Source organism: Orcinus orca, chromosome 7, assembly GCF_937001465.1.
Source record: "Orcinus orca chromosome 7, mOrcOrc1.1, whole genome shotgun sequence".
NCBI classification, from domain to species: Eukaryota; Metazoa; Chordata; class Mammalia; order Artiodactyla; family Delphinidae; genus Orcinus; species Orcinus orca.
In genome coordinates this window covers 102,107,168-102,132,926 of record NC_064565.1, presented here as the reverse complement: position 1 = coordinate 102,132,926, position 25,759 = coordinate 102,107,168, and the positions used below count along the sequence as shown (strand labels likewise).

At 43.5% G+C, this 25,759-nt stretch overlaps 1 protein-coding gene across 5 annotated transcripts in view; it reads left to right on the top strand.

The window, feature by feature from the left end:
* NHEJ1 (non-homologous end joining factor 1) overlaps nt 1-25,759 on the top strand; it is a 76,863-nt gene that overhangs the window by 475 nt on the left and 50,629 nt on the right. For 3 of the 5 annotated variants that reach the window (XM_033427400.2, XM_033427396.2, XM_004262701.4), the window contains exons 2-5: nt 2,868-3,044; nt 3,514-3,726; nt 10,836-10,974; nt 11,547-11,605. In XM_033427400.2, the coding sequence (XP_033283291.1) occupies nt 2,868-3,044; nt 3,514-3,726; nt 10,836-10,974; nt 11,547-11,605 (588 nt within the window). Of the gene's footprint in view, nt 1-2,763; nt 3,045-3,513; nt 3,727-10,835; nt 10,975-11,546; nt 11,606-25,759 lie in introns of all 5 variants that reach the window. The other 2 variants (XM_004262702.3, XM_049712616.1) reach the window with 2 other exon arrangements.

Below are 25,759 nucleotides of genomic sequence, written 5' to 3'. Positions count from 1 at the left end.
GCAGCCGGTGCTGTAAAAATAGAAACGTGGGGCTTCCCCGGTGGCGCAGTGGTTGAGAGTTCACCTGCCAATGCAGGGGACACGGGTTCGGGACACGGGTTCGTGCCCCAGTCCGGGAGGATCCCACATGCCGCGGAGCGGCTGGGCCCGTGAGCCTATGGCCGCTGAGCCTGCGCGTCAAGGCCACAACAGTGAGAGGCCCGCATACTGCATAAAAAAAAAAAAATAGAAACGTGAACGGTGAAGGCCTTTCTAGTGAGGGCGAATGGAAACTGGACGCCAGGCGGGTCTCCTGGGGTAGAGCTGTGGTAAAGGGACCGAGGGGCGGGGCGGGGCCCAGCCCGGACGGTCGCCGGGGTTTTGCTGCTCTCTGCAGGATGGCGGAGGAACTGCGCCGAGGGAGGGGCTCACGGCCGAGGTGCGGGACTGGGTGCCGACCCGCTTTAGGCCACCCCACTCCTCTGTTGGCCCTCGGCGCTTCCCCATCCTCATTAAAAATAATAAACGGGTGACTCTGGTTAACGTGAGGGTTAAAGGCATCCTTGAAGGAAACATGAGAAAGGTGAGATATAGAGGCCTCAAAGCAGGACACGCGTGGTGGGAGCAGCAAACCCAGGTCTGATGCTGAATTTCTCAGACCTTTTTAGGGGGCTTGTTGATCCCAGATCCCACATTTTAAACTCCTCCCCCGCCCGCAGAACAAAACATACTGTGTGAGGGTCCTGAGCTTCCAGGCTTTCCGAAGTGACAGGCTCGGATAGTCAACCCAATTTTGGTGACTCTTAGAGCGCACGCTGGGGAGTGCCTGTAAGGGAGAGAAGGGCTTGGCGACTTGCTGTTTGTGACCGACTTGCTGTTTCTGACCTTGAGCAATGTGGAACTCTGGTCCCGTGAGGACTAGCTTAATCATTCCAAGATCTTCTCTTCCCAGTAGGAACAGCAGGTGGGAATGTGACTGAAATACCATCATCTGAACACAAGGTTTTGAGGCTGCTGCAGATAAAAATCACAATATATATAGTTCTATTTCACCTGTCTAGTGACTGTACAAATTATGTTACAAGGCCATGCTTCAAAAACTAGGTTATGGTTGGAAGAATAATGGCTTAGATTGAGATGAAAATGACTGGAAGAACAGCACCGTGTTAACCACGTTAATGAAATCCAAGGATTTTCATTGTTTTCTTTGTATTCTAAGATCTGCGCTCCCCCCACCAACTTCACTTTGTGTTTATAAACTGAAATTACATCACGTTTTTTGTTTGGCTGCGCAGGATCTCTGACCAGGGATTGAACCCGTGCCCCCTGCAGTGGAGGCATGGAGTCTTAACCGCCAGGGAGGTCCACCCTTTTTTTTTTTTTACCCTCCGGAAAAATGATCAAACTGCCTGTAAACTAGCCATAGTTACTGAACATCTACTAGATTAAGGCTACAAATTTAGTTGCTGAAGTCAAAAGGTTGGTTTCCAGGATGTGCAGCCGGGCATGATATCATTGATGGCAGTGCCTTGGATGTGGGTGTGGATGAGTGAAGTGGAGTTAATTCGTGGTCTCTACCTCTGTGATGTGCTGTGCCTTGTATTGACTTCTTAGTCATTCAGGGTCTTCTTGAAATGGGGTTGGGGCTTTTCTCCTTGCTTCTGGACACAGAGTTATTAGCTCTTTATTTGTGTCTCATTGATCCCTTTGAGAATTTGACCATAGCTGTGGACGTCTTCCCTCCAAATGGGTATATGCAGGTATGCACAAATTTTGCACATAATTCCAGAGGGTTTACATGCATAGACTCTAGATTAAGAATCCCTGACTTAGAGAATGTATATATATTTAGGGAAAAAATATATTTAGGGGGCATATAAATATATATATATATATATATATATATATATACACACACACACACACACATACATACATATATTCATTTAGGAAATATATATATATGTTTAGGGAATACATATATATATATACCCACACACACACATATTTAAAATTCTGAGAGCTTCCAGAGTTTTTTTTTTTTAGATTTTATTTATTTATTTTTAATTTATGGCTGTGTTGGGTCTTCGTTGCTGCATGCAGGCTTTCTCTAGTTGCGGCGATCGGGGGCTACTCTTCCCTGCGGTGCACGGGCTTCTCATTGCGGTGGCTTCTCTTGTTGTGGAGCACGGGCTCTAGGCGTGCGGGCTTCAGTAGTTGTGGCTCGCGGGCTGTAGAGTGCAGGCTCCATAGTTGTGGCACACTGGCTTAGTTGCTCCACGATATGTGGGACCTTCATGGACCAGGGCTCGAACCTGTGTCCCCTGCATTGGCAGGTGGATTCTTAACCACTGCGCCACCAGGGAAGCCCAGAGTTTTGCTTTTAGATAATGATCAAATAATTTGAATTTCCTGCGTGTGACACTTATGACATGATGTTTTGTAAAACAAGAACTATTTCTTCTCTTCTAGAAGCTCTGGGAAAGGATAACATTGACATATTTATTAGGAATGTGATAAAGGTGCAACAAGAATGGTTTAGGTTTCCATATTGTTATATTATTAGAAAGCAGAAATACTAGTACCAATATGCTGAGGCTTAACCGCTATAGAAGAAGGAGATATTTTATGTTTTCTAGGAATTTAATATGGGAAAAAAACCCCTCAAAATTCTAAATCGATTTTTAGTGGCAAGAGGTGGTAAGGTTGGTGCTCAGCTGGTTATATACTGGGAGGGTGAAGGAGAGGGGGTAGAATGTAAATCAGTGCCTTCTGTTTTCTTAGGGAGGATTTTCACAAGATGTATTTGATAGAGAACTCTCTGAGTGGTGTCCCCCCAGGCCTACAGCACCCTGGGGGCACTTTGCTAAATTAAGACTCTCCTGCAGATGGAGGAACTGGAGCAAGGCCTGCTGATGCAGCCGTGGGCATGGCTACAGCTTGCCGAGAATTCCCTCTTGGCCAAGGCTTATATCACCAAGCAGGGCTATGCCTTGCTGGTTTCAGATCTTCAACAGGTGTGGCATGAACAGGTGGACACTAGTGTGATCAGCCAGCGAGCCAAGGTAAGTGTGAAGAGAAGTACTGCTATGGGTGGCAGTGGACATAATTTCTTTCCTAGTGAAGGTCAGGGGGCATTAACATCACCCAGCTCATTGGCCTATAGGTAGCCAAGGAAGGTCAAATTAGGTTGCTACAATTCCCATTAATGTTCTGCACTTCTACCTCTAGCCCTAGGATCTTTCCATATGGGTGTGTGTCTGTGTGTGTGTGTGTGTGTGTGTGTGTGTGTGTGTGTGTGTGTGTATGTGTGTTTCTGTAGTGCATTCAGTGGAAGGCAGAATTGTGAAGTAGGCCAGTTGATCTCTCTTCTTTTTGTTTTCTTCTTTCCTGTTCTGATGTTTTTATTTTCCCTTCCCTTCCTCTTCTGCCCACTGTCTTCATGTTAACCAGAGCTTTCCTTTGCTGTTACTTACCAGGGAGTCAGTTTCCTTTTAGCCCTCTCACCCTGTGCAACGCTTGCTCTCTTCTTAGGAGCTGAACAAGCGCCTCACTGCTCCTCCTGCGGCTTTTCTTTGTCATTTGGATGATCTGCTTTGCCCACTGTTGAAGGACACTGCTTGCCCTGGCAAAGCTACATTCTCCTGTGATCGTGTGGCAGAGGCGCTGATACTCCGGGTGCGGAGTGAGCTCTCTGGTCTCCCATTCTATTGGAATTTCCACTGCATCCTAGCTAGCCCTTCGCTGGTAAGTGCAATTCAAATACGGGGTAGGGAAAGGGATGCCAGCTGCTTCCCCTTCTCAAAGCTTCTCAAATGAAGCTTTAGGTGGGTTTTTTTTTTTTTGGTAAACCCCATTTGACATTTGTCTCCAATTAGAAAACTTTCCTTGACTAGGAAGAAGGCAGAAAGATTTCTTGACTGGTACATTCTTTCCTTACAAAAGGAGCATAGTTTGGGCCTACATGCTTTACCGGGTATCTTTATTCATTACTTGGTTTATTCAACATTTATTAAGCATCTACTATGGGCTAATTGTTGGGTGTCCAGATCTAAAACAATATAGCCTATTCCTGGAGTTCATAATCTAATGAGAAGGCAGACAGACAGGAAACAGGATAAATTATGGTATATACTTTGATTGAGATAAGCCCAGGATGATTGAGGATCTGAAAAACCTTTTTGAAGAGAGAGTTTCTGAGCTGAGTTTTGAAGATGAATAGGAAATAAGTGGGAGAAAATAAAAAGATCATTTTAGGCATGAATGCATTCTGAGAGGTGTGGAGATGTATAAGTGTGGGGCAAGTGGGGGAACTTCATGACTACAGGGAGCCGTGAGAAATGAGGTAGACAGTGGCCAGATCTTGAAGGATTCTAATGAGTTTGGATTTTACCCAAAAGGCAACAGGGATTCACTGAACAACTTTAAGCAGGGGTTTAACACGATCCAATTTGTAATTTATCAAGATCACTCTGGTAGTAGGGTAGGCTATATACCAGTGTTGAGTACCTTTCTGAACATTATCTTGTCATTTAATCCTCACAACTGTCCTGTCCTGCAAGATAAATATTATTGCCATTTTTCAGAGTAGCAAGCTGAGATTGAAGGTAATTTGTCCAAAGTCATCCAGTTTATAAATGAATGAGCTGGAATTTGACTCCCAGGTAGGTCTGATTCAAGAGCCCATTTTCAGGGACTCAGAAGATAATGTCCTCTGCTCACTTGTAGCTTTCTAGGCCCCAAGAGCTTTTATTAGCAATTAGTTAGTTGAGAGTGAAGAACTAGTTTGCAGGAATTACTTCTGCTTGTCCTTCTACCCTTTTATAGAAACAGAGCTTGTTTTAGCATTAGAGGACAGGGTCTTCTTTGGGGGTCCTAAGGTTGTAGGTTTATCAGCAGAGGGATCTGAAGACAAATGGGCATCATTTCCTGTCTCCCTTCTTTAGTTTCCCAGAGGTAGTGTGATGCTTTGGCAACAATAGGGTGATGGAACAAAGTGCTTTTCAATAAACTGTTCCCTGTTTTTGATCTAGTGTTTTTGACCCAAGCTAGTCTTGAGTGTTTGGAGAACACTAACCTCTGAATTTTTAAGGCCCATTAACAGTGCTTAGCAAATAATCACTCAATTTTGTTGATTTTAATTGAACTTCTTGTGAAAATTTCCACCTTGCTTTAGGTAGAATTTATCTTGTTCAAAACCCCTGTAACTTTTTCTAAGTAACACCAGGAGGCACTGTTCCCTCAATAATGCTTGTTATGACACAAAAACATTTGGGCAGCCTTGGGGAAGCCCTAGCAATAGCTACTCTCATTTTATATCACACAGCCCTGGAAATTCAGAAGAGTGAGATTGGGGAGGCAGTTCTTGTTGGAAGCTGATGGGCTCTAATAGTTTTTTCTTTCAAAAGAATACAGTAAAGAACACTTGTATAATGATATTATAATTGAAAGTAATGGGTGAAGAAAACCTAGCTATTCTAGGCAAATTCCTCTAATTGCAGAGCTGCAATTTAAAAAGAGGCAACAGGGGCTTCCCTGGTGGCACAGTGGTTAAGAATCCGCCTACCAATGCAGGGGACACGGGTTCAAGCCCTGGTCCGGGAAGATCCCACATGCCGCGGAACAACTAAGCCCGTGCACCACAAATACTGAGCCCGCACTCTAGGGTCCATGAGCCACAACTGCTGAGCCCGTATGTCACAACTAGTGAAGCCTGCACGCCTAGAGCCCATGCTCCACAACAAGAGAAGCCACCGCAATGAGAAGCCCGCGGACTGCAATGAAGAGTAGCCCCCGCTCGCCATGGCTAGAGAAAGCCCACACGCAGCAATGAAGACCCAATGCAGCCAAAAAAATAAATAAATAAAATAAATTATAAATAAATAAAAAGAGGCAACAGTGTTTAGAGTGGAATGAATCTTGGTTGGCCATGGGGAGAACAATTTATTAATAATTATGCTTCAAGGTATATTATTAAAAGAAGAAGAATGCCATCCCAGGGAAATCCCTGTACCTGAGGAAGCTTTATAGGGAAAAAGTTAGAGCCAGTGGACACCGGTGAGGATGTAGGCGGATACTATTTCGGGCTTGTGTGTGTGTCTATGAGGTCACACAGTCATAATTTTTGTTTGTTACTCATTCTTGTCATAGTTTTTATTTAATTCTTTTTGAATGAGTAACTCATGCAAAAGGCAAACACTTCAAATAGCATTTAAGTGTATGTAGGGAAGAAATAGGTCTTCTTTCTACTCCCTTTCCAGTCCCTCATTTTCCTTCTCTGAAGCAATTACTGCTGTCAACTTCTTGTGAATTCTCAAGCAAAGCCACATATATATGTGTGTGTATATGTATGTATATATACATATATATATCAGTATATATATATATCAGTGCATATGAATATACTCATATAGTCAAATACGTATCTAGATGTATGTATTTTCACAAATGGCAACATTCTGTTCACAGTGTTCAGCACCTTGCTTTTTTCACTTAGTTTTAGAACATAGAAATCATTCACAGCAATACATTTAGAAGACCTGCCTTAATATTTTTTAATGGCAACATAGCATTTTGATGAATGAGTTTATCAACGTGTGTTTAATTGCTCTGCTGCTAGTAGACACTTAAATTGTTTCCATTCTTTTGTTTTTATATGTAGTGAATATCCTGCATTTTCTTTTTTTTTTTTTGGGGGGGCGGTACGCGGGCCTCTCACAGCTGTGGCCTCTCCCTTTGCGGAGCACAGGCTCCGGATCCGCAGGCTCAGCGGCCATGGCTCACGGGCCCAGCCGCTCCGCGGCATGTGGGATCTTCCCAGACCGGGGCACGAACCCGCGTCCCCTGCATCGGCAGGCGGATTCTCAACCACTGCGCCACCAGGGAAGCCCTGCATTTACTTTTTCTATGTGTAAATGTGTGAGTAAATTCCTAGAAGGGGAATATCTGAATCAAGGAGTATTTGCATCTTTGATCTCGCTAACGTAATGTTGTGTTGTCTTCCAGAGAGACTGTGCAGCTTAACTCCTCCAAGTCATGTCAGAGAGTAGGAGAGTACCTATTTCCCCACACTCCCTACCACATTCACATTAATAATGTAATACTTTTTATGTCTCTGCAGGATATTATGGAATATACAAAGCTTTCTAACACTAAGCCCATTTCCACTTCTGGCCAACTTCTCTTCATCACCCCCTCCTCCTTCCCACTGTCTATTCTTCCTAGTATCTAATGTAATTCTTTTTTGTTGTTGTCATTCTTATCTTTTTTTTCTAGTGTAATTCTTTATATTCCATATTTTGAGTTTCAAATTTGTCACCTCTTTGGCCAGATTATGATTCCCAGGAGTCACATCTGAAGGTTTTTTGGGTGGTAGAAGGAGCACAGGCAGACCTGAATTTGTAACTCAGCTCCATCACTTTGACTACTTGTATTACCTTGGATAAGTTACTGAATTTTTATGAGACTCAGTTTCTTCATCTGTAAAATGGCGATACCAGTCCTGACCTTACCACAGAGACGTGAGGATTAAATAAGAGAACATATGTAATATTACTTAACCTTAGCATTATAGTGGGCCTGTGAGAGCAAATAGTCCAACTCCATAATTTGTCTTTTTAAAAAAAAGACAAGGGGCTTTCCTGGGGGCTCAGTGGTTAAAAATCTACGTGCCAATGCAGGGGACATGCCATCGAGCCCTGGTCTGGGAAGATCTCACATGCCGCAGAGCAACTAAGCCCGTGCACCACAACTACCGAGCCTGTGCTCCAGAGCCTGCGAGCCACAACTACTGAAGCCCGCGCTCAGTAGTTGAGCCCATGCTCCGCAACAAGAGAAACCATCGCAATGAGAAGCCTGCGCACCGCAACAAAGAGTAGCCCCTGCTCGCCACAACTAGAAAAAGCCCGCGTGCAGCAACGAAGACCCAATGCAGCCAAAAATAAATAAATAAAATAAATTTATTTTAAAAATAAATAAATAAAATAAAAATAAAAAAGACAAGGACCATGAGAGTACTTGGGGTTAAGCCATTTTCACATCTAGGTGCTATGAGAGCCAGGGCTAGAATCTTGGTCTCCTAATTCCCAGTCTACTATTCTTTTCATTATATCCAAACATGATATGTTTCATCTTGGGATTGGTAACTGCCATGCTGCTCTTCTGCCTATGACTTATGAACATTTCTATGGGAAATCTGAAGATGCTGGGGAAAATTATAAATAGCTTTTCCTCTGGAGAAGATTGGCAACTCCTGTTCTGTATCCACCACACTTCCTGACTTCCTTAACTGTTGTGATCTCTTTGAGGGCAGAAGCCTCACAGGGTCAGAGCGTGTATTCAGCACCCAGTAGGTATTTGTTGAATTGATTTATTGAACTGCATCTCTTCATATGTTGCTGTCTGTAAATGAAGGGGAGGGAGTGTCCCAGCCTCCTAAAGCACTTCAAGATTTTTCTTTGTAGTGTCTGTGGATTTCCTTTGAAATCTGTTGCTTCAGCCACAATGTTTTATTCTAATTAATTGATCTAAGTTAGGGTTCAACTAACTTTGAAATGAGTTATACCCCAATGAGTCGGAGTGGTGTAACCCAATCCTATGAAATTATTTGAGAAGTTGAAATATTTAAGGATAAAAAACTTTTAAAAAATGCTCTATAGACATTGGAGTCCTATCAATAATTTCAATAATTACCACATTTAATTAGACATAGCATTGATTAAAAACTGTTCCTCATCATGTTTCATGCTGTTATATTTACCACTACTCAAAGGAATTGCTGTGAAAGTAGCCCCCAGAGAAAGGTTGGTTATTGACTGTAGGAATTTCTGTTATTTGAGTGCTGCCAGCAGATGGATGGTGATGCTGCTTGGTTGGTAGTGGCAATTATTTTCAATTCAACTCACCAAACATTGGCTTGCTTTCATACAAGTATTCACCTATTTTTCCTCCTGATCTCCCTTGAGAAGGAGCAAACTTAAAACAATTCCTAGGAAAGAGAGTTGAGTCTAGAGCAGATACATTTTCCAAAAGCAGAGCTTCTGTCACATTCTGAACAGTACTTCCTGGAGGTTTAAGTTTATACTAAGGACTCAGCTGGGAGACAGTTCTAGGTTGGGATGTGCTATGTGACAGAAAGAAGTGACGGGTGTCTATAGCTGGACCTGATTGCCGGCCTTCCACTCTGCACTGTTACCCTGCGTTTCTTGGGTCCTAGTGCTGGTGCAAAAGCTGCTGCCACTAAACCCTAACCTCCCGCAACCCTAACGCACACCCAGTGTCTTCTCCTCTACTCTGTCTTTAGAGAAAAAGAATCATTTCCTGTTAGTTTGAGCCACAATACACCTGAAATTTTTAGTAATAAGTTTTACTAGAAAATTAATGGAAATGAAAACGTACAAGTCTGAAGAGTCCAGACTTCTGATCCTGATCCAGATGAGTCTGGCTTGCACATCTTATGGGCCACTTTAGTACCTTTTCCTCACTTCAAGCCTCTGTGGGGTTTCTTGTCTAAAAGCTATCCTTTTTAGGTCTAGGGTACAGGTTGGCATACTGTGGCCAACAGGCCAAACCTGGCTTGCTGCTTATTTTTGTAAAGTTATACTGGAACCCAGCCACCCTCATTTATTACATGTTTTCTATGACTGCTTTCTTGCTACAACAGCAGAGTTGAATATTGTGACAGGGACTATATGGGCCACAGGGCTGAAAATGTTGACTCTCTGGCCCTTACAGAAAAAGTTTGCTGACCTCTGATCTAGGGCGTTTCTTCTCACTGCCTCCTTTAGTTCATCTCCTTGGGGGAAGGGAAAGGAACTTTCATAATACCCCCCAGCCACAAATTATCGATTTTAGCTAATTTTTTGGACGGCTAATGGACACCTTGTATAGGTGAATGGAATGGTTATTCTATATAGCTATGCATTATCATATGAGAACATCATTCTAGCTGTGCTGCAGTGTAGCCATGCTTACATCCTTCTTACCTCTGGTTAAGAGCAAGCTGTGTGGAGGGGTGGTTTATTCCTTCCTAGGCTGGTCTCTTGGTGACTGGCTTGTTTCTATTACAACAGTGACCTTAGACTTTGCTGCATTTGTGGGAACAGATGGAAACTCTGGCCTCATTCTGGGCTATCATCAGCCCTGAAATAGTTCATAATTGGTGTCTGGGTCTGATTTGACTTTCACAGTTCTCTACTTTCTGTTGATATTTGTCTTCTATTACACTCCAGCTAGCATACGCTGTTTTAGTTGCACCTACTTGCTTGGAGGTTACTTGGATCTTCTGCTTTCATCTCTCAGTTTTTGCTGAGAGTTGAGTCCACACTTACCTCTTATCACCTGTATCACATCCTTCTCTCTCTTTTTTTTTTTTTTTTTGCGGTACGCGGGCCTCTCACTGTTGTGGCCTCCCCCGTTGCGGAGCACAGGCTCCGGACGCGCAGGCTCAGCGGCCATGGCTCACGGGCCCAGCTACTCCGCGGCATGTGGGATCTTCCCGGACCGGGGCACGAACCTGTGTCCCCTGCATCGGCAGGCAGACTCTCAACCACTGCACCACCAGGGAACCCCACATCCTTCTCTAGGTTATCTGTTCTCTAGGTTATCTATTCATACGTGTTCTCCTTTATTCTTCCCATCCTTTTATCTGTGCCACAAAGAAAATCCTTGAACCTCTTTCATATATTTATTTAATTATTATATTTGTGTTTACATTCATGTAAATGGGTTGCTTGACTATGAAAATACAAGTTCCTGTGAAAACATTTGTTTTTCAGTATTTTTTCCTGGTACCTTATACACTGTTAGGGAGTACTTTGTGTTTATCTGTTGGCTAATTGGTATCTCTTCCATGGAAGGTCTCCCAACATTTGATTCGTCCTCTGATGGGCATGAGTCTGGCACTGCAGTGCCAGGTGAGGGACCTAGCAACATTGCTTCGTATGAAAGATCTGGAGATCCAGGACTACCAGGAGAGTGGGGCTACGCTGAGCCGAGGTGAGAGGACATTCTTTGAGGAGTTGGGTCGGGAGTGGTACAGACGGTCGAAGAGCCTTAGCAAAGGGGGAGACTCATTTGCATTAGGGAGGTGCTTTCCCGAGGGTGGGTGCTGACCAGGACTGGAGACTAGATGACACTTCTTTTGCGTCAAGTACCTGGCTGGGGCCCAAGTATCCAATAGAAGCTGTAACTGAGCCCAGACATGCCCTAGGCAATGGGAAGGAAAGACTCTGGAAAGGGCCAACAGCTATATAAAATTGCATGAGGGAAAAATGACCTGGGACTTTAGGAAGCTGCATAGCTCCAACTTCAGAGTAAAAATTCAATTTCACCTGTCTTTGTGGTGGGAAAACCTTCTAGAGCGCATGCTGCCAATGAACCTGTCATTTATTGCTAATCACCCTTTCCTCCTCCTGTTTGTCCTCTTCTCCCACTGGACTAGGTGTCTCTGGGTGCTGCATCTTTATCCTCTTTCCCAAGAAGTCCTGGGCTCTGTTCCCTTTCCATCTCACAGGTAGGAAACTCATTCTAAGACTCATATTTCTTTTCTGCCTCCCTTCTTATTACAGATCGGTTGAAGACAGAGCCATTTGAAGAGAATTCCTTCTTGGGACAGTTTATGGTAGAGGTAGAGTATTTGCTATTTCCTTTCTCCTTGTGCAGCTTTGCTTTACTTCCTCTTTCCAGGTGCCTGAGTGGTGACTTGCATTTTGGGTGTTAGGTTTGCTTGCATCGTTGGAGAACCCTTTCTGTGGAAAAGTTACCTATAGAAAGTCTGATAAAGCTGAAGATGTACCTGGGGAAGATGGGGAGAAGTAGGGGGAAAGATGTAAAAGGCAAAAGTGAGCTGATTAACATTTGTAAAACATCTCTGCTAAGGTACCTAGGGATTTTGTTTGGAATTCTCTTGGAAACCTTGGTTGACCAGTTGCTAAATTTTTGCTTGCTGAGATCTGATCCCAGGTCTGGATTGTGGAGCGGGGGGCTAGTCATTATTACTTGTCTGGGCCCCTTCGACATCCCACAGTAGAGGAAGGTGAAAAGCACAGGGCTACCATTTGGGGACTGTCTTGTGGGCACAGTAGGCTGTGGAAAATCACAGTGTTTATACAAGGGGACTGGCAAAGGAATGAATGGGGAGTAGATAATTGTGGCCTGTCAGAAGCTCCTGCCTAGGTTTCCCTTCTAAGGATTGAGCTTGGCCAAAAGAAACATCTATTAAATGCCAAGCAGGGGTAATATTAATAGTAGTGACCTTTGATAATACCAGTCAATATTGATCTTTTTCTCTAACTCTTCTGAGACTTGTTGGTTGTACAGTTAGTACCCTAGTATTATTGCACTATTTTCTAATTATACGTGTTACCCAGGTTGGTACTTTATTGTGTAAGTAAATAATGCTGTTATAATATTGTGTTATGTATAGATTATTTATATTTCTGTCTTGTCTTCTAGGCTAATTTGTAAGCTTGTTGTGGACAGGGGCTGTGACTCCTACTTCTTTTGAACCTGAAATTAGTGCTTTTCACAGGGCTGAGCAAAGCAGGTGATTTGGAACCTTCTGTTCTGCCTTTTGTCCATTGAGCAGTAGCCTCCTGATGCTTGAGGTCTCAACAGTGAGAACAAAACATGTGAGTTGAGCGTTCAGTCCATCTACTGAAGCAGTTGTAATTCTGGAGGAGAAGGAAAGCATGTGTTGCTAAGTCCTGAAGCAGAATAGGTTTCAGGTCTTCATGGGGAAAGAGAGATCATTAAACCTAAACCTGTGACAGAGAGAGATTTCCTAGGCCATTTTTCTCTCAGATAGCTTCCCCCATTTTTCTCTCAGATAGCTTTCTCTCAGATAGGTTTGGGTATTAAGGAGGTTAATGTAGGCTGGGATGGCATACTAGTTCCCTACCTCAGCCCCTTAGTCAAACAATGAGATGCTTATTCTTAGCTCAGCAGGGAGGTCCCTTCCTGATCTAGTGCCTGCATACGTATCCAGCTTGGTTTCTCAACATTTTTCTCTGTGTATTTTATGCTTCAGCCACGCAGAATGGCTTTGAATTACCAAAAACGCTGTTTTCTCTAGCCTTTGTGTCTTTGCACACATTGTTCCTTTATCTAGAATGCCCAGTGCCCTGGTCTTATCTACCTTGTAAACTTCTATTAATCTTTCAAGTGTCAGCTTCAGCTTCTTTGGGAGACCTTTCCGGACTGTCCTTGTAAAGATAATCCTTCTTTCCTGCTACTATAGTGCCTTGGTTCATGCCTCTATTTTACTAGTTATAACTTTGTCATGATGCTGTTTGTATGTCTGCAAGACTATGTCTTTTTCCACTCATCTATGGACTCTTTGAGGGCAAGGACCACGTTGAATGTGTTTCTATGTTCCCAGCACCAAACATAGTGCTTAGAAGTAATAGGTTCTCAACGAGTTTGTGGGTGAATATGTTGATAAACCTACACTGGAGGGATTTTATGAAAATTGTGGTGGTGTGGGCTGTGGATATAGTGTTGCTTGTTAGACCCATATTTGGGATCTTCAGTTATTCTCCTGATTTATTTTGCGGCTTTGGATAAATCACTTCTCTCAGAGCCTCTATTTTCTCATTTGTAGAACTGAAGTCTCATTTCTTTCATGCTGTTGGGGTGGAGGAACACTGCAGAACTGAATGAGAAAGCATGCGGAATACAGGTGCTAGCCCAGGAAGGGGATTGGTGTTTGGAACCAACTACTTCAAGAACTCTGGTCCTCTAGGTTCTGGGTGGATCACATCCAAACTGCATAGACTTGTAGAATTTTATTATATCTGGAAAGGATCTGGACGATAGATAGTTGTAGCTTTCCATTTCATAGATTAAGAAATTGGGCCTCAGAGGGGTTAGGTGACTCGCCTAAGGTCATATGGTGGTAGCTGTATGTTTCGGACCATCCACACTTCTTGACTCATAGTCTAGGATTATCCCTATTTTGTTTTGCTACTTTTACTGGTCGTACACACAAATTAGAGGAGAGTCAAGGGCTAGGATAATGTAGAATTCTTGTGACCTCTGGGATCACTGCCCTGTCCTCGGAATGTCCCGTAGAACTGCTAGAACTGAAAGGTTTCCTACCGGGACTGCAGCATTTCTTATGGCCAGTGCATCTTTTCAGTTACTCTGCTTGCCTGGGGTCCTACAAACAGGACACAGAAGGGTCACGGGGTCACCCAAGACCGAGCTGGAAGGATGTGCCATCAAAATAAGCAACATAGGAAGATAAACAAACCAGGGACAGAGAGCTCGGGATGAAGGTGCAGGGGGCAGGGCTGATGTCAGAGGGCCATGCGGTCAGTGCCTTTGCTCTGTTTTTCCTGCTTCTCGTTAGGACTATTGCTAGGCAAGAGGACATCGAGATAGGGCACAGGAGGCAGTAGGATGGGAGGTTTCTAGGATACTAAGGCCAGGAAGATTATTTAAGGATCGAACAGGGGTTACTTCTCCATATTTAGTCCTTTTGTTTTTCCTCTCCCCTTAGGAGCCTGATTTTCATTTCCAGGGAGCCCAAGGGGGACAATCGATGGTGACCTAACTAGAGGGGGATTCCTGGCACTGCCCATTCAAGTCAGGGCTGGCCCTGTTCTCACAGAAGGCAACATCCCCATGTAGAGCATTTCCTAGGACTAGGGGCTAGGAATAGAAGACCAGTCAAGGAACTGGGGGCTATGACTACATGCCAGTATGAACAGTGTTAAGGAGGAAGTTTAGGATGAGTGGGCTGGCATGGCCCACGCTCAGCAGGGTCCACTGGAGGGAGTTCCTTCCCCTGGCCGCGTCCATGCCTCCCTCTCTTCATCTGGTTGCCATCAGGCTGTACGGCTGCTGGCGTGCTCTTTATTTATTTATCCCAGTGTAATGGGGTGAGGAGGGAGCTGGCCTAAAGCTGGCATTCCGAGGCCATGCCACGAGCCACAGGCGGTTTGCATGGGTGTGTGAGTCACTGGGGCTGCATGCTGCTCAAACCAGACGCGGCTGGGCTCAGGGACAGCAGGCAGCCCAAAATAGAGCCCCGCCCTCTGCAGCTGGCAACCCCTGGCTGGGAATCAGCCCTGTACACCGAAACCTGGGCAGTTGCGTGAAGTTGGCTTCCTTGGGGAGGGAGGCCTTAGCAGAGATAGAGATTTTTGCAGTTCTCTCCTTCTCTATCTTCAGAGGAGAATATTCAGCATAGCAGTCACTCCCGTTAACTGCTTTCCGAATGCCTTGTAAGACTGAAAGAATCTGTTCCGTGTAATATCTTAACCAATTTCTATTATATAGTTATAGTTCTACAACTATAGTTAACATTGATTTGACTCAGCATCCTAAATGTAGCCATGGCCTTTGTGTCCTGTCTAGTTTTTGTTAGTATTTTCATCCCCTGTCTGGTTGCAGCCTGATTCTAGAGCAGAGACTTCAAGCTATGAAGATATTCATTGCTGTTCTTATGAAGCTAGAGCTTATATCAGAGACACCTGGGGAAGATGCAGAGTTCTTTAACCTGAAAATTGCTATCCTGTTAAGTTCACAGACAGCTTCTACTTGGTTTCCTTGGCTGGCTCTCCATCCTTTCCCTACCCTCAAATGTTAGTGTAACCCAGGATTGGGTCCTCCATCCTCCCACCCTTCACTCTCTTTCTCTCTGGGTGATCTCATCCAGAACCCAGTTCTAGCTATCACTAGTACACCCCTGAGTACCAGTTTTATATCTCCACTATGTTTCAGGCCCATATTTCTTTCTGCATATTTGACATTCCCACCTGGATGTCCCAAATGCAATACCCTAAACGTGTCCAAAATTAATCATCTGCTCCCCCCAAACCCAGTTCTCTTCTATATTCCTTATCTTGGGGAATTGTACCATTATCCATTCAGTTTTCTAAGCTAGAAACTTGGGAGTTATGCCCTCTTCTCTTTGTCCTTACTTCCAGAGCCTAACTTATTAACCCGTTTTTGAATCTGCTCTTCTTCTCTATTCCGGCTTCCATTGCCTTAGATTAGCCATTCCCCACCCTGTTTCTGGTTTGACTATGCCACAGCCTCCTAACTTGTCTACCAGTCAATACTTATTTTCCTCCAGTTGAACTTGCAGTTATGTCAGAGTGATCTCTTTAAAACAGGAACATGATGATGTCACTCTCTCGCTTAAAGTCCTTAAGTGGTTCCCAACAGGCTGCAGGGTAAAGTTCAAACTCCTTGCATGCCACACAAGATGGTTCATGATTTGGTCCTGCTGACCTCTTCAGCCTGACCTTCTGTCACTCCCCAGTAGCACCCCACCCTTTCATCACGTTCAAGTATTGACAGCTTCCTGCCCGTACGTCTCGTGATCCATTTGCCAGGTATTCTCTTGTCCTCATGCCAAACTCCTGTTCAATTTTCCCAACTCTGCACTGGTGTCATCCCTTTTGTGAGTCTTCCATGACAGTTTTTCCTTTTCTCAGTCTGCTCTCCTTCCTCTAGGGATAAGTACACTACCCTGCTAGCCCCACAGCCCCCTGTACTTATCACTGCTGTAGAATTTGACATCAGGCAGGGTGTGGAAATGAAAAGAAGAGTAGGGAGACAGAGGACAATCGAGTTGGCTAATCCTTTCCCATTTAGGTTTTTCCTTTATAATGCTTGTCAGTTCCTTCTCTTCAATATACTTTCTTAACATGGCTTCCACAGAACAATACTCTCCTGTTTCTCCCCATCTCATTGGTTGTTCCTTCTCAGAATCTTCTGCTGGTTCTTCTCCCTTACCTCCTAATGTTGGAGTGCCTTAGGACTCAGTCCGTGATGCTCTGATCTTTTTTCACTCGTTTAGTGATCTCATCTAGTCCCATGGCTTTAAATATCATCTTGTTGATGAATCCCAAGTTTAATCTTAATTCTAGACCTTGCCCCTAACTTCAGACTGTCTCCTCAACATTTTTACATGGAAGTCTAATGGCATCTCAAATTCAACATGTCCAAAACTGAACTCCTAATCCTAACCCCCAAAGTTGCTTTTCTAAAAACCCCCTCCCATGTTGATGGAAACTTCATCCATTTACTTGCTAGGGCCAGAAACCTTGGAGTCATCTTGACTTCTGTCCTTTCACATCCTACATCCAGTTTATCAGCCTCTTGGCTCTACCTTCAAAGTACACCTGTAATTTCACCTATGCTGCTACCACTCTTGCCTGAGCCACCATTGTCTCTTACCCACATTTTTGCATTAACCTCTTTATTAGTATCCCTCTTGCTACTTCTCCTCCCTTCTGGGCCCATTACCAACAAAGTGATCTTATTAAAACACAAATCACATCGTGATACTCTCCCGCTCAAAGCTGGCTTCACATTTCATTTATAGAGTAAAACCCAAAGACCTTATGATGGCCTACAAAATCCTACATGATCTGGATCTTATTACCTTTCTGACCTCATCTCCTCCCTCTCCCCCCACCCCCACTCCACTGCAGCCACACTGGCCTCTTGCTGGTTTTCTAATACTCTAAGCATCACCTCCTTTAGGCCTTTACACTGCCTATTCCCTCTGCCTGGAATGCTCTTTCTTCAGATATTTGTATGGCCAAATTCCTCCCTTCTTTTCTGTCTGTATTAGTTATCTATTGCCGTATAACAGATTACTCCAAAACTTAGTGGCTTAAAACAATAAACATTTATTATCTCACATGGTTTTGAAGGTCGGGAATCTAGAAGCAGCTAGCTGGGTGATTCTGGCTCAGAGTTTCCCTTGAAACCGCAAGTCAGGATCTCGGCTGGAAAGGCAGTCATCATAAGGGGCTGGAGAATTCACTTCCAAGCTCTCTCATGTGACTGTTGGCAGGAGGTGCCATTTCATTGCTACATGGCCTCTCCATAAGGCCGCTCACATGACATGGCCCTGGCTTCCTCCAGAGCCAATAATCTGAGAGGCTGAGAGACCAAGACCAAGACCAAGATGGGAGCTGCAGTCTCTTTATAACTTGATCTCAGAAGTGACACCTTATCACCGTCTTGTTATATTCTCTTCGTTAGAAGTGAGTCACTAAGTCCAGGCCACACTCCTCCAGGAAAGGGTAATTAAGCTCCACCTCTTAAGGGGAGGCATGTCAAGAAATGTGCCGGCATATCTACATGGACTACAATCATGTCTTTGTTCAGATGTCACCTTCTCAGTAGGTTTACCCTAATTATCCTATTTAAGACTGTAAGCCACATCCCTGCCCCTCTGCACCTGGCACTCCCATTTCACTTTACCATGCTCTACTTCTTATTTTTTCGCCATAGCACTTATCTTCCATATTACCATCAAGTTTACTTATTTTATTATGCTTATGGTTTATGGCCTGTCTTCCCCCTGCCCGAATGTATAAACTCAATGAGGACAAGGATGTGTGTTTTGCGTGCTGGTTTATCCAAGTGCTTAAAGCCATGCCTCCACACATAGTTGGCACTCAGGAAGTATTTGTTGATGGATGAAGGAATCATATCTTCCCATTCTTCCTTATTTTTACTGTCTTATGACTAGGCCATGAAACCATCACCTGTTGGTAGCCTGAGACTTAGACAGCCCTACTGTAAACAGATGAGTAGCCTAAGGAGAAGATCACTGTCAGATTGCCATTCTACTACCTGCCTTGTTTCTTTGACACTTAGTTTCCTGGGAGACAGTCCCAATTTTGGGATGAAGTATAAGCCTTGAATCTTTTATTACTGAGAGATCCTAGAACCTCTTTTTTTAGAGCCAGTTAAGAAATTAAATATCTCAAAAACCAAAGGAATAAGAACCTGACAAAATCCTGGGAAGAACATTAGTCATAGAACCCAAAGTAAGTTATTAAGTTTCTTCCTTCCTCAGTCTTTCCTTCCTCTTCCAAGTCTGGAAGGGCTGCTCCTCTGCCATATATCTGTTCTTCAATATGTAGAGGAAGACATAGCATTCAGAGGATGTTTTTTCAGTTTTCTTCATGGGCATCACAAAGAAGGATAAGTCTAGATGCATGAGAACATCCTCCATACGATTGTGTGTGTCAGTTCTCTGATCTCGCGAGACTTGCAGCTAGTTCATCCTTACAGTATTCAGTGTTGTGCATATGTATTATGAGCATAAATGGCAATATTGCCATCAAAGAGCTTGCTGTACTTAATGAATGGCTACAGGGGCCACAGTAGTGGAGTGATTGGAAAAAGCTTCCTGTAAAAGGCATGACTTGAACTGGACTTTAGTCTTTCTTTCAGATTTTGCTAGGGAACTATGTGGAAGGCATTTTAGGTGAGAAACACATGGGCAAAGGATGTAAACTAAGAAGAAGAGTGGGTGAGGATTAGTAGAAAATAAAGTTAGCAAGATAATAACTTGAGGCTAGGTTGTGGGGAGGCCTTAAATGCTGGCCTGGAAGATTGGTGCTTTGTTCTGAAGGTAAATGTTTTTTAGCTCTTTTCTGCCTGTAATCCATTTATTTGCCCGTTTCAGTCCAGTTATTAACATCTATCATTACATGCAGTGATTTTCAAACGGCGGCACGTCTCCTAGGAGGGAGATGGGGCGCTTCCTTCTTGCAGTTAATTACTGTTATAGAGAGTGGGAAACCATTGGAAGTTTTGACTGGAGAAGTGACATATGAAAGTGATCTTTTAGGAAGATTAGGCTGTCAGTGCTTTGCCTATGTGATCTGAAGAATAGTGGTGCCATTGACAGACTGGAAAAATCATGGGTGGGGCTCAATTAAATCTAATCTTGGGCATATAAAGGAATGGTTTTCCTTATTTAAAACACAAGTCCACCAGTATTTGAGGTCTGGAATGAAAGTCTCCGGGGAGGAAGGGATGGCTGCACATGTTTCTCAACCATATTTCTTCTGAATTTTGCCTTCTCTTTGGGGTTTTCTCACTGGGATTCCTGTAGTCACCACTGAGCCCTGCTACCAGGGGTCACCACTTCTCTCTTTTTGCCCCAAGAATGTATAAAAAGGCTTCTTTCTTTATTTTCCTTTTACAAAGCTCTATAAGGGCTTATACTTTCAAAAGAAAATTTATTAAAAGTCTGAGGGGAAAAAAACCACCAAAAATCTGTGGGAAAACAAGAAGGAAATCAATATAGAGAATACAAGTGGGTTAAAATTACTCATTTCCAAAAGTTGGGCTTTCTGATTCTGAGAATCCCAGTAGTAAAGGGCTTTATCACATTTAAATTCTCTTATCCTAAAATACTCAAAACCAGGTATTACAAACTCAGATGACTACAGGGGGTAGGTATATAACAGAAACATGTATCCAGCTGGATAAAAGACAACAGAGTTTGTAGGGGCCTGTGGAAAACTAAATCCTGCATGTCTAGATACATCTAGACCCAGATTGGCTAACACAGTTTAACAGACACTGCCGCAGGGGCTGTGCACCTTATTTCATTCAAAGGAAGTTACCTACTCTTCTAAAATGAAAACTGTTTTTCTTTTTTTCTGTTTAGCTTCACCAAATCCACTGCTAGTCTCTCATTTGGTTTCAATCTCTGGTCTGAGAAATCCACTGAGATGAGAATTGCGTAGTGAGGGAGTGATAACTGATACCTTATTTCTGGCAAATATCGAGTCCTTTTAGGTCTAACCTATAAGCTTCACATACCTCTGGAACATTTTGCCACAATTCACACAGTTGAATCTCCCTCGTCGTCCCCTAGTAGAGGAAGGGTTTCATAAAAGCCCATTCATTCCAGTGTGACGACTTAACGATGCCTTAGCTTATTAAAAAAAAAAAAAAAAGCCTTATATATAATTAGAGTTAATTTAAAAACATAAGATGAAAATCTTTTTCAATACATGTTGGATTTAAATTGATTATAGGACATACAAGTGGGAATGTTCAGGAAAGAGTTAAAAAAATAGGATTGAAGCTTAGGTTGAAAAAGGACCTCTAGAAATAGAATTGGGAATGTTCTACAAAGGAGCAGCATTTGAAGGCATGAGAATGGAAGCATCTTTTGCTGGGAACAGCATGGAGAAAAGAACAGAAGTCCAATGATTGAGATTTGGGGAACAATCATAATTGGAAGGTAGTAGGAGCCAGTGAAGGAAACGTGAGATAGGAAGAGAATCTGGATAGAGGAGTAAGTTAGCTAAGAAAGGGGAACTAGAAGTTATCAAGTACATACTGCTCGTGTGTTAGGTACAGCAGTAGGTGCTTCAGCTAAGTTATAACTTTTAATCCTTAAAACAAACCTATGAGGTTGGTTTGATATTATCCTCATTTTAAAGATAAAGAAGCAGGAGCTCAAGGGCTAGGTAATTTGCTTCGGGTCACTTCAGGTCACAGAATTTGTCTCTATTCAAATCCCATGCTCTTCCCATTACCAGGCAGGGTCGTCCACCGTGCCATGTGCTGGATAGAGACTAGACTGACTGCCTGAGGAAAGATCATCAGGCAGTTCGGAATCTTGGGCAATATCAGCAGATTGTAGGCAGCTAAAGAAGGGTGGATTGATAAGGCAATGGAGGCAATAAGTGTAGAACTCTCATCGGGAAGTTTCACAATGAAAAGGAAATGAGAGCTAGCTGGAGAGCTAGAAGTGGCCCAGCAAAACTCCCCTTTAAAGAAGAGAAGACACATACGTGTTTGAAAACAAAGAAGCCACTGGAGAAGGAGAAACTTACGGTGGTGAAGGGAAAATGACAGTGTGAAAGCAAGGACCTACGGAGTGGAGCAAAGTGAGGGGATAGGCCTTCCTCTGGGATTTGTGGGTGGCATGAAGGCACAGGCGATATTTTGAAGATAGGTGACTTGATTTCTGCCTATTTCCCTCTTCTTTCCCCAGGGGATGTAGCCTTTTCATCCAGGAATTTTGCAGTTCTTTCCAAGGGCATTTAATTCTCCTTACTTAAAAAGAGAATCAGATGGTTCCATGACATTTCTGTTATGCTAGAAATAGTGAAAGGGACAGAAGTCAAGGTATAAGCTATATTCTTTCCCTCTTCTGAGATCCCACAATGCTTTGTATCTTTCCTGTGTCTCTTATCACTTTGGCCTTGTATATAAGCATTTCTGTACTTATCGCCCCTGTTAGGTGATAAATTCCATCAGGGCAAAACTGTCTTGCTCATTTTGTTTCCTATTCTGAACCTACTGCAGTGCCCTGTAGTAGGAGGTACACAATAATGAGTGCTTGTAGTTCAAAGGTCTTGGCATTGGAGAAGTTTCTCACATTGGTAAATGTCTCTGGTTATAGAAAGGAAGAGAGAAAACAAAAGTATCCAACGACTTACCTTTAAGCTTTGCCTGATCTACTGACTTTATATATCCTTATATAAAGTGGTCTCTTATGATGGCCTTTGCTTGTGGGTGAAACCTGTTTTGGATAATGAGCCACAGTGAAACATGAGACGGAGTCTGAGTCCTGTAGGGTGGCAGCTCAGCTGTCCAATGTTTAGGGAACAAGACAGCAGGATTCGTGGGCATCCTTGTTATCTCCCGTAAGGGAATTGTCAAAGGGGAAATTGCCCCGGAGTCTCAGGAAGCATTTTTTTCATTCTGTGTGGGTGATCTTTAGTCTATTTGTTTTTTTATTTGGAAATTTAAACTCTGTGTGGACAGTACTTATTAAGCACCAGTGAAATATTAAACATCGTGGAGTCATACTGAGAAGTTAAAACATGGTTTCTGCCCTTGAAAGATGGACATTTTTTTTTTTATTTTGCGGTACGCGGGCCTCTCACTGTTGTGGCCTCTCCCGTTGCGGAGCACAGGCTCCGGACGCACAGGCTCAGCGGCCATGGCTCACGGGCCCAGCCGCTCCGCGGCATGTGGGATCCTCCCGGACCGGAGCACGAAGCCGTGTCCCCTGCATCGGCAGGCGGACTCTCAACCACTGCGCCACCAGGGAAGCCCCCGAAAGATGGACTTTTGAAGAGAGAGATTAGACCATGTTTACACATATGCAAAGAATATTCTAAATACATAAAATATATGTTGTCTGAGAGGAGGAAGAAATAGATTCATTTGGATGGGATCTGGGGTTCATACCGGGCTAGTTTGGGTGAGGTACTTCTGGGAGAGGTGAATCTTGAGCTTCAAGTTCAGAGAGATTTTGTACGGTGAATAGCTGCTGAAGGAAAGACACATCTAAGGATTTTATTCATTTATACAATCTGAGAGGCTCTCCCTAAGTGTGGTGGTTTGAGGGAGTCCTTCAAAAGCTCTTTGGCTACTGTTACTCTTACCCTTGAAGCCTAAGCAGTTCTGATGCTGTACATTGTCTTCTTCGAATATTTATTGCAAAGAACTCCTTCCAACTTGGTGTGAGTGAAGCTAGGAATGAAGAGGAGCTTTGAGACAAGGATGATGATACTGCTCGGTGTAAAGAAGGAATAGTCAATGAGCATCTTAGCATTTAGGTTTCTGTAGTACCCGGCAGCCGGGGAAGAGCAGAGTGAAACTGCTGAATTTAGTGGGTTCCTAAGGAGACGCAAGTCTCAAGCCGAATATCCCCCCCAATTTGGGATCACTTCTGATACTGAGATAAATAAGAATCAATATAAAGTGGATGAGATTAGCTACCTACAGAAGTAATCCACCCAACTGTTTGTAAATATATTGCTTATGAGATGAGGTTATAGATCTCAAGGGCCTAGGCTAGTACCTAAGAAGGAAATTATGGCATCTCAGATATCTTGTTCAGAAGATTAGAGCCATAGAATTTTAAGAGCTGGAAGGGACTTTATCAATCTAAGGACATATCAAGCCTCTTTGTTCTACTTATGAGGCAATTAGGGCCTACAAAGGTAAAAGAACTCTTACGTAGAAAAACAGTGGGAGATTTTGGCACCAGGACCCAGAATTTAGCACAAGGACCCAGGGCTCTGAACTTCCAGCCCAGTGTTCTTCCATCATGTCCCATTGCCTTGCTGCATGTTACACAGCTACACCTGGAACTTTCTGTGGGCAGGAGGCAAGACTGAGACCCATCTATGAGCAATAGGGAGACTCGTAACTATCTCGTAACTTCATTTTTTTTTTTTTTTTGCGGTACGCGGGCCTCTCACTGTTGTGGCCTCTCCCGTTGCGGAGCACAGGCTCCAGACGCGCAGGCTTCAGCGGCCATGGCTCATGGGCCCAGCCTCTCCGCGGCATGTGGGATCTTCCCAGACCAGGGCACGAACCCATGTCCCCTGCATCGGCAGGCGGACTCTCAACCACTGTGCCACCAGGGAAGCTCCGTAACTTCATTTTGAGACAGGGAAGTGGTCCATGGCTAGAGAACTCTGCCCCAAGTACCGCCTCATTTCTTACTCCATATCCCTTTCTTCCAACTCTTCATCTTGCACACCTCTTGGCTCTTACAAGCAATTTGAGAAAAACTGTTATATAGTTAATTCATGAGGTCTGAGGAGATGTACTAACAGAGGAGCAGAGTTGTATAGAATTTAGGAAAAGAAAAGCCAAGGAGTGACAATTGATTAATTTGTCTAGCACAGTGCCAAAGCAATGCTAGAGTAGAATGAGGATGAATGGCTAGTTTTTTCCGCAGCGTATATGAACTATCACATAAAGTCATTTGCTGTGTTTGCCTTTTTTCTGTGTTTAGCAAGTAGCACTCTCAGTGTTTAATTCAGCGTCCCAGGAAAAATCGGCTGAAGATATATCAGTCACTGGAATAGTATAGCCCTCACCTTGTAAACTAATAAATTGGTACTTTAATTTCTAAATTGGTCTCTTATGATTTTAGTTAGCATCAGTTAATCCTCTAGAGTCTGATTATCCCTAAACTAACCAATGGAAACCAAGTTAAAGACTCTGGACCTTTGGTGATGCCAACAAAGTAGAGACTCCCCATGAGATGCTGCTTCGGCAGCCACTCAGGGTGTCTCAATCCATGTATCTATTTCCCTCCGCCAACATTTCTTATTGAAAACTGTCAATAGCAGGGGCTCATCTGACTCCCTCTTGGAGGATCAAGGTGATTTTAAATGCATCACAGATCAGTCCTCGGAGAGTGGGTATTGGATGCTGTGCCTTTTGTTCAGGGCAGTAACTGTACACACGGCCCCTTTTGTCAAACCTAACATGTACAGTAAGAAATCCTCCCATCAATTTTGGGGCTTTGCCCAGCTGGAGAAGCCCTTTGGTGAAGGGAGGTATGAAGTTCTAACTGGAAGTGGGGGGTCTCTCTCAGCGCTCTCTTAACTCATAGCTTTCTTTTCTTTGACTTCATCCACCGGTGGAGGAGGGAAATATCGGTGCCCCTTTGACTCTCTTTGTTCCATTTTAGAAAATGTAGTGTCAGAGAACTTCCCAGAGTTTTGTTCCCCTGGTCTAGTGAGCCCTGATATCTCAGAAGTTCGAGCATTGTTTCTGGCTGCACTGATCTGGTCAGAACCGCCTGGATCAACTAGCCATCAACTGACACACAGACCAGTAGCTCCTCTCTCTTGAATCAAATGGCCATTGTACTAACCTCATATCGAGGCTCAGAATGTCAGTTTCCAGCTTGTCCTCATATATAAATATAGGTCTCTCTAGATATAAAAAGTGAGAGAGTCTGTAAGTTGCTTTTTTTTTCTATACCCCCTTTCATGGGGAAGGCTAATGAGATGCATATCATTAGAGACCCGATGTTTTGTGGGACGGAGCCTTTTAAACTGGATGTGCCTGGCTTAGTCATGGCAAATATTTACCAAAAAAAAAAAAAAAAAGGGACATACCATATAAAATTAGAGTTCTGAAAATAGTACTGAGAGAGGGAGAAAGAAAAAAAAAAAAAAAAAACCAGGACAGAAAATACAGGCCAGTCTGTTTGGGGAAAAGGGAAAAAGAGATAAAA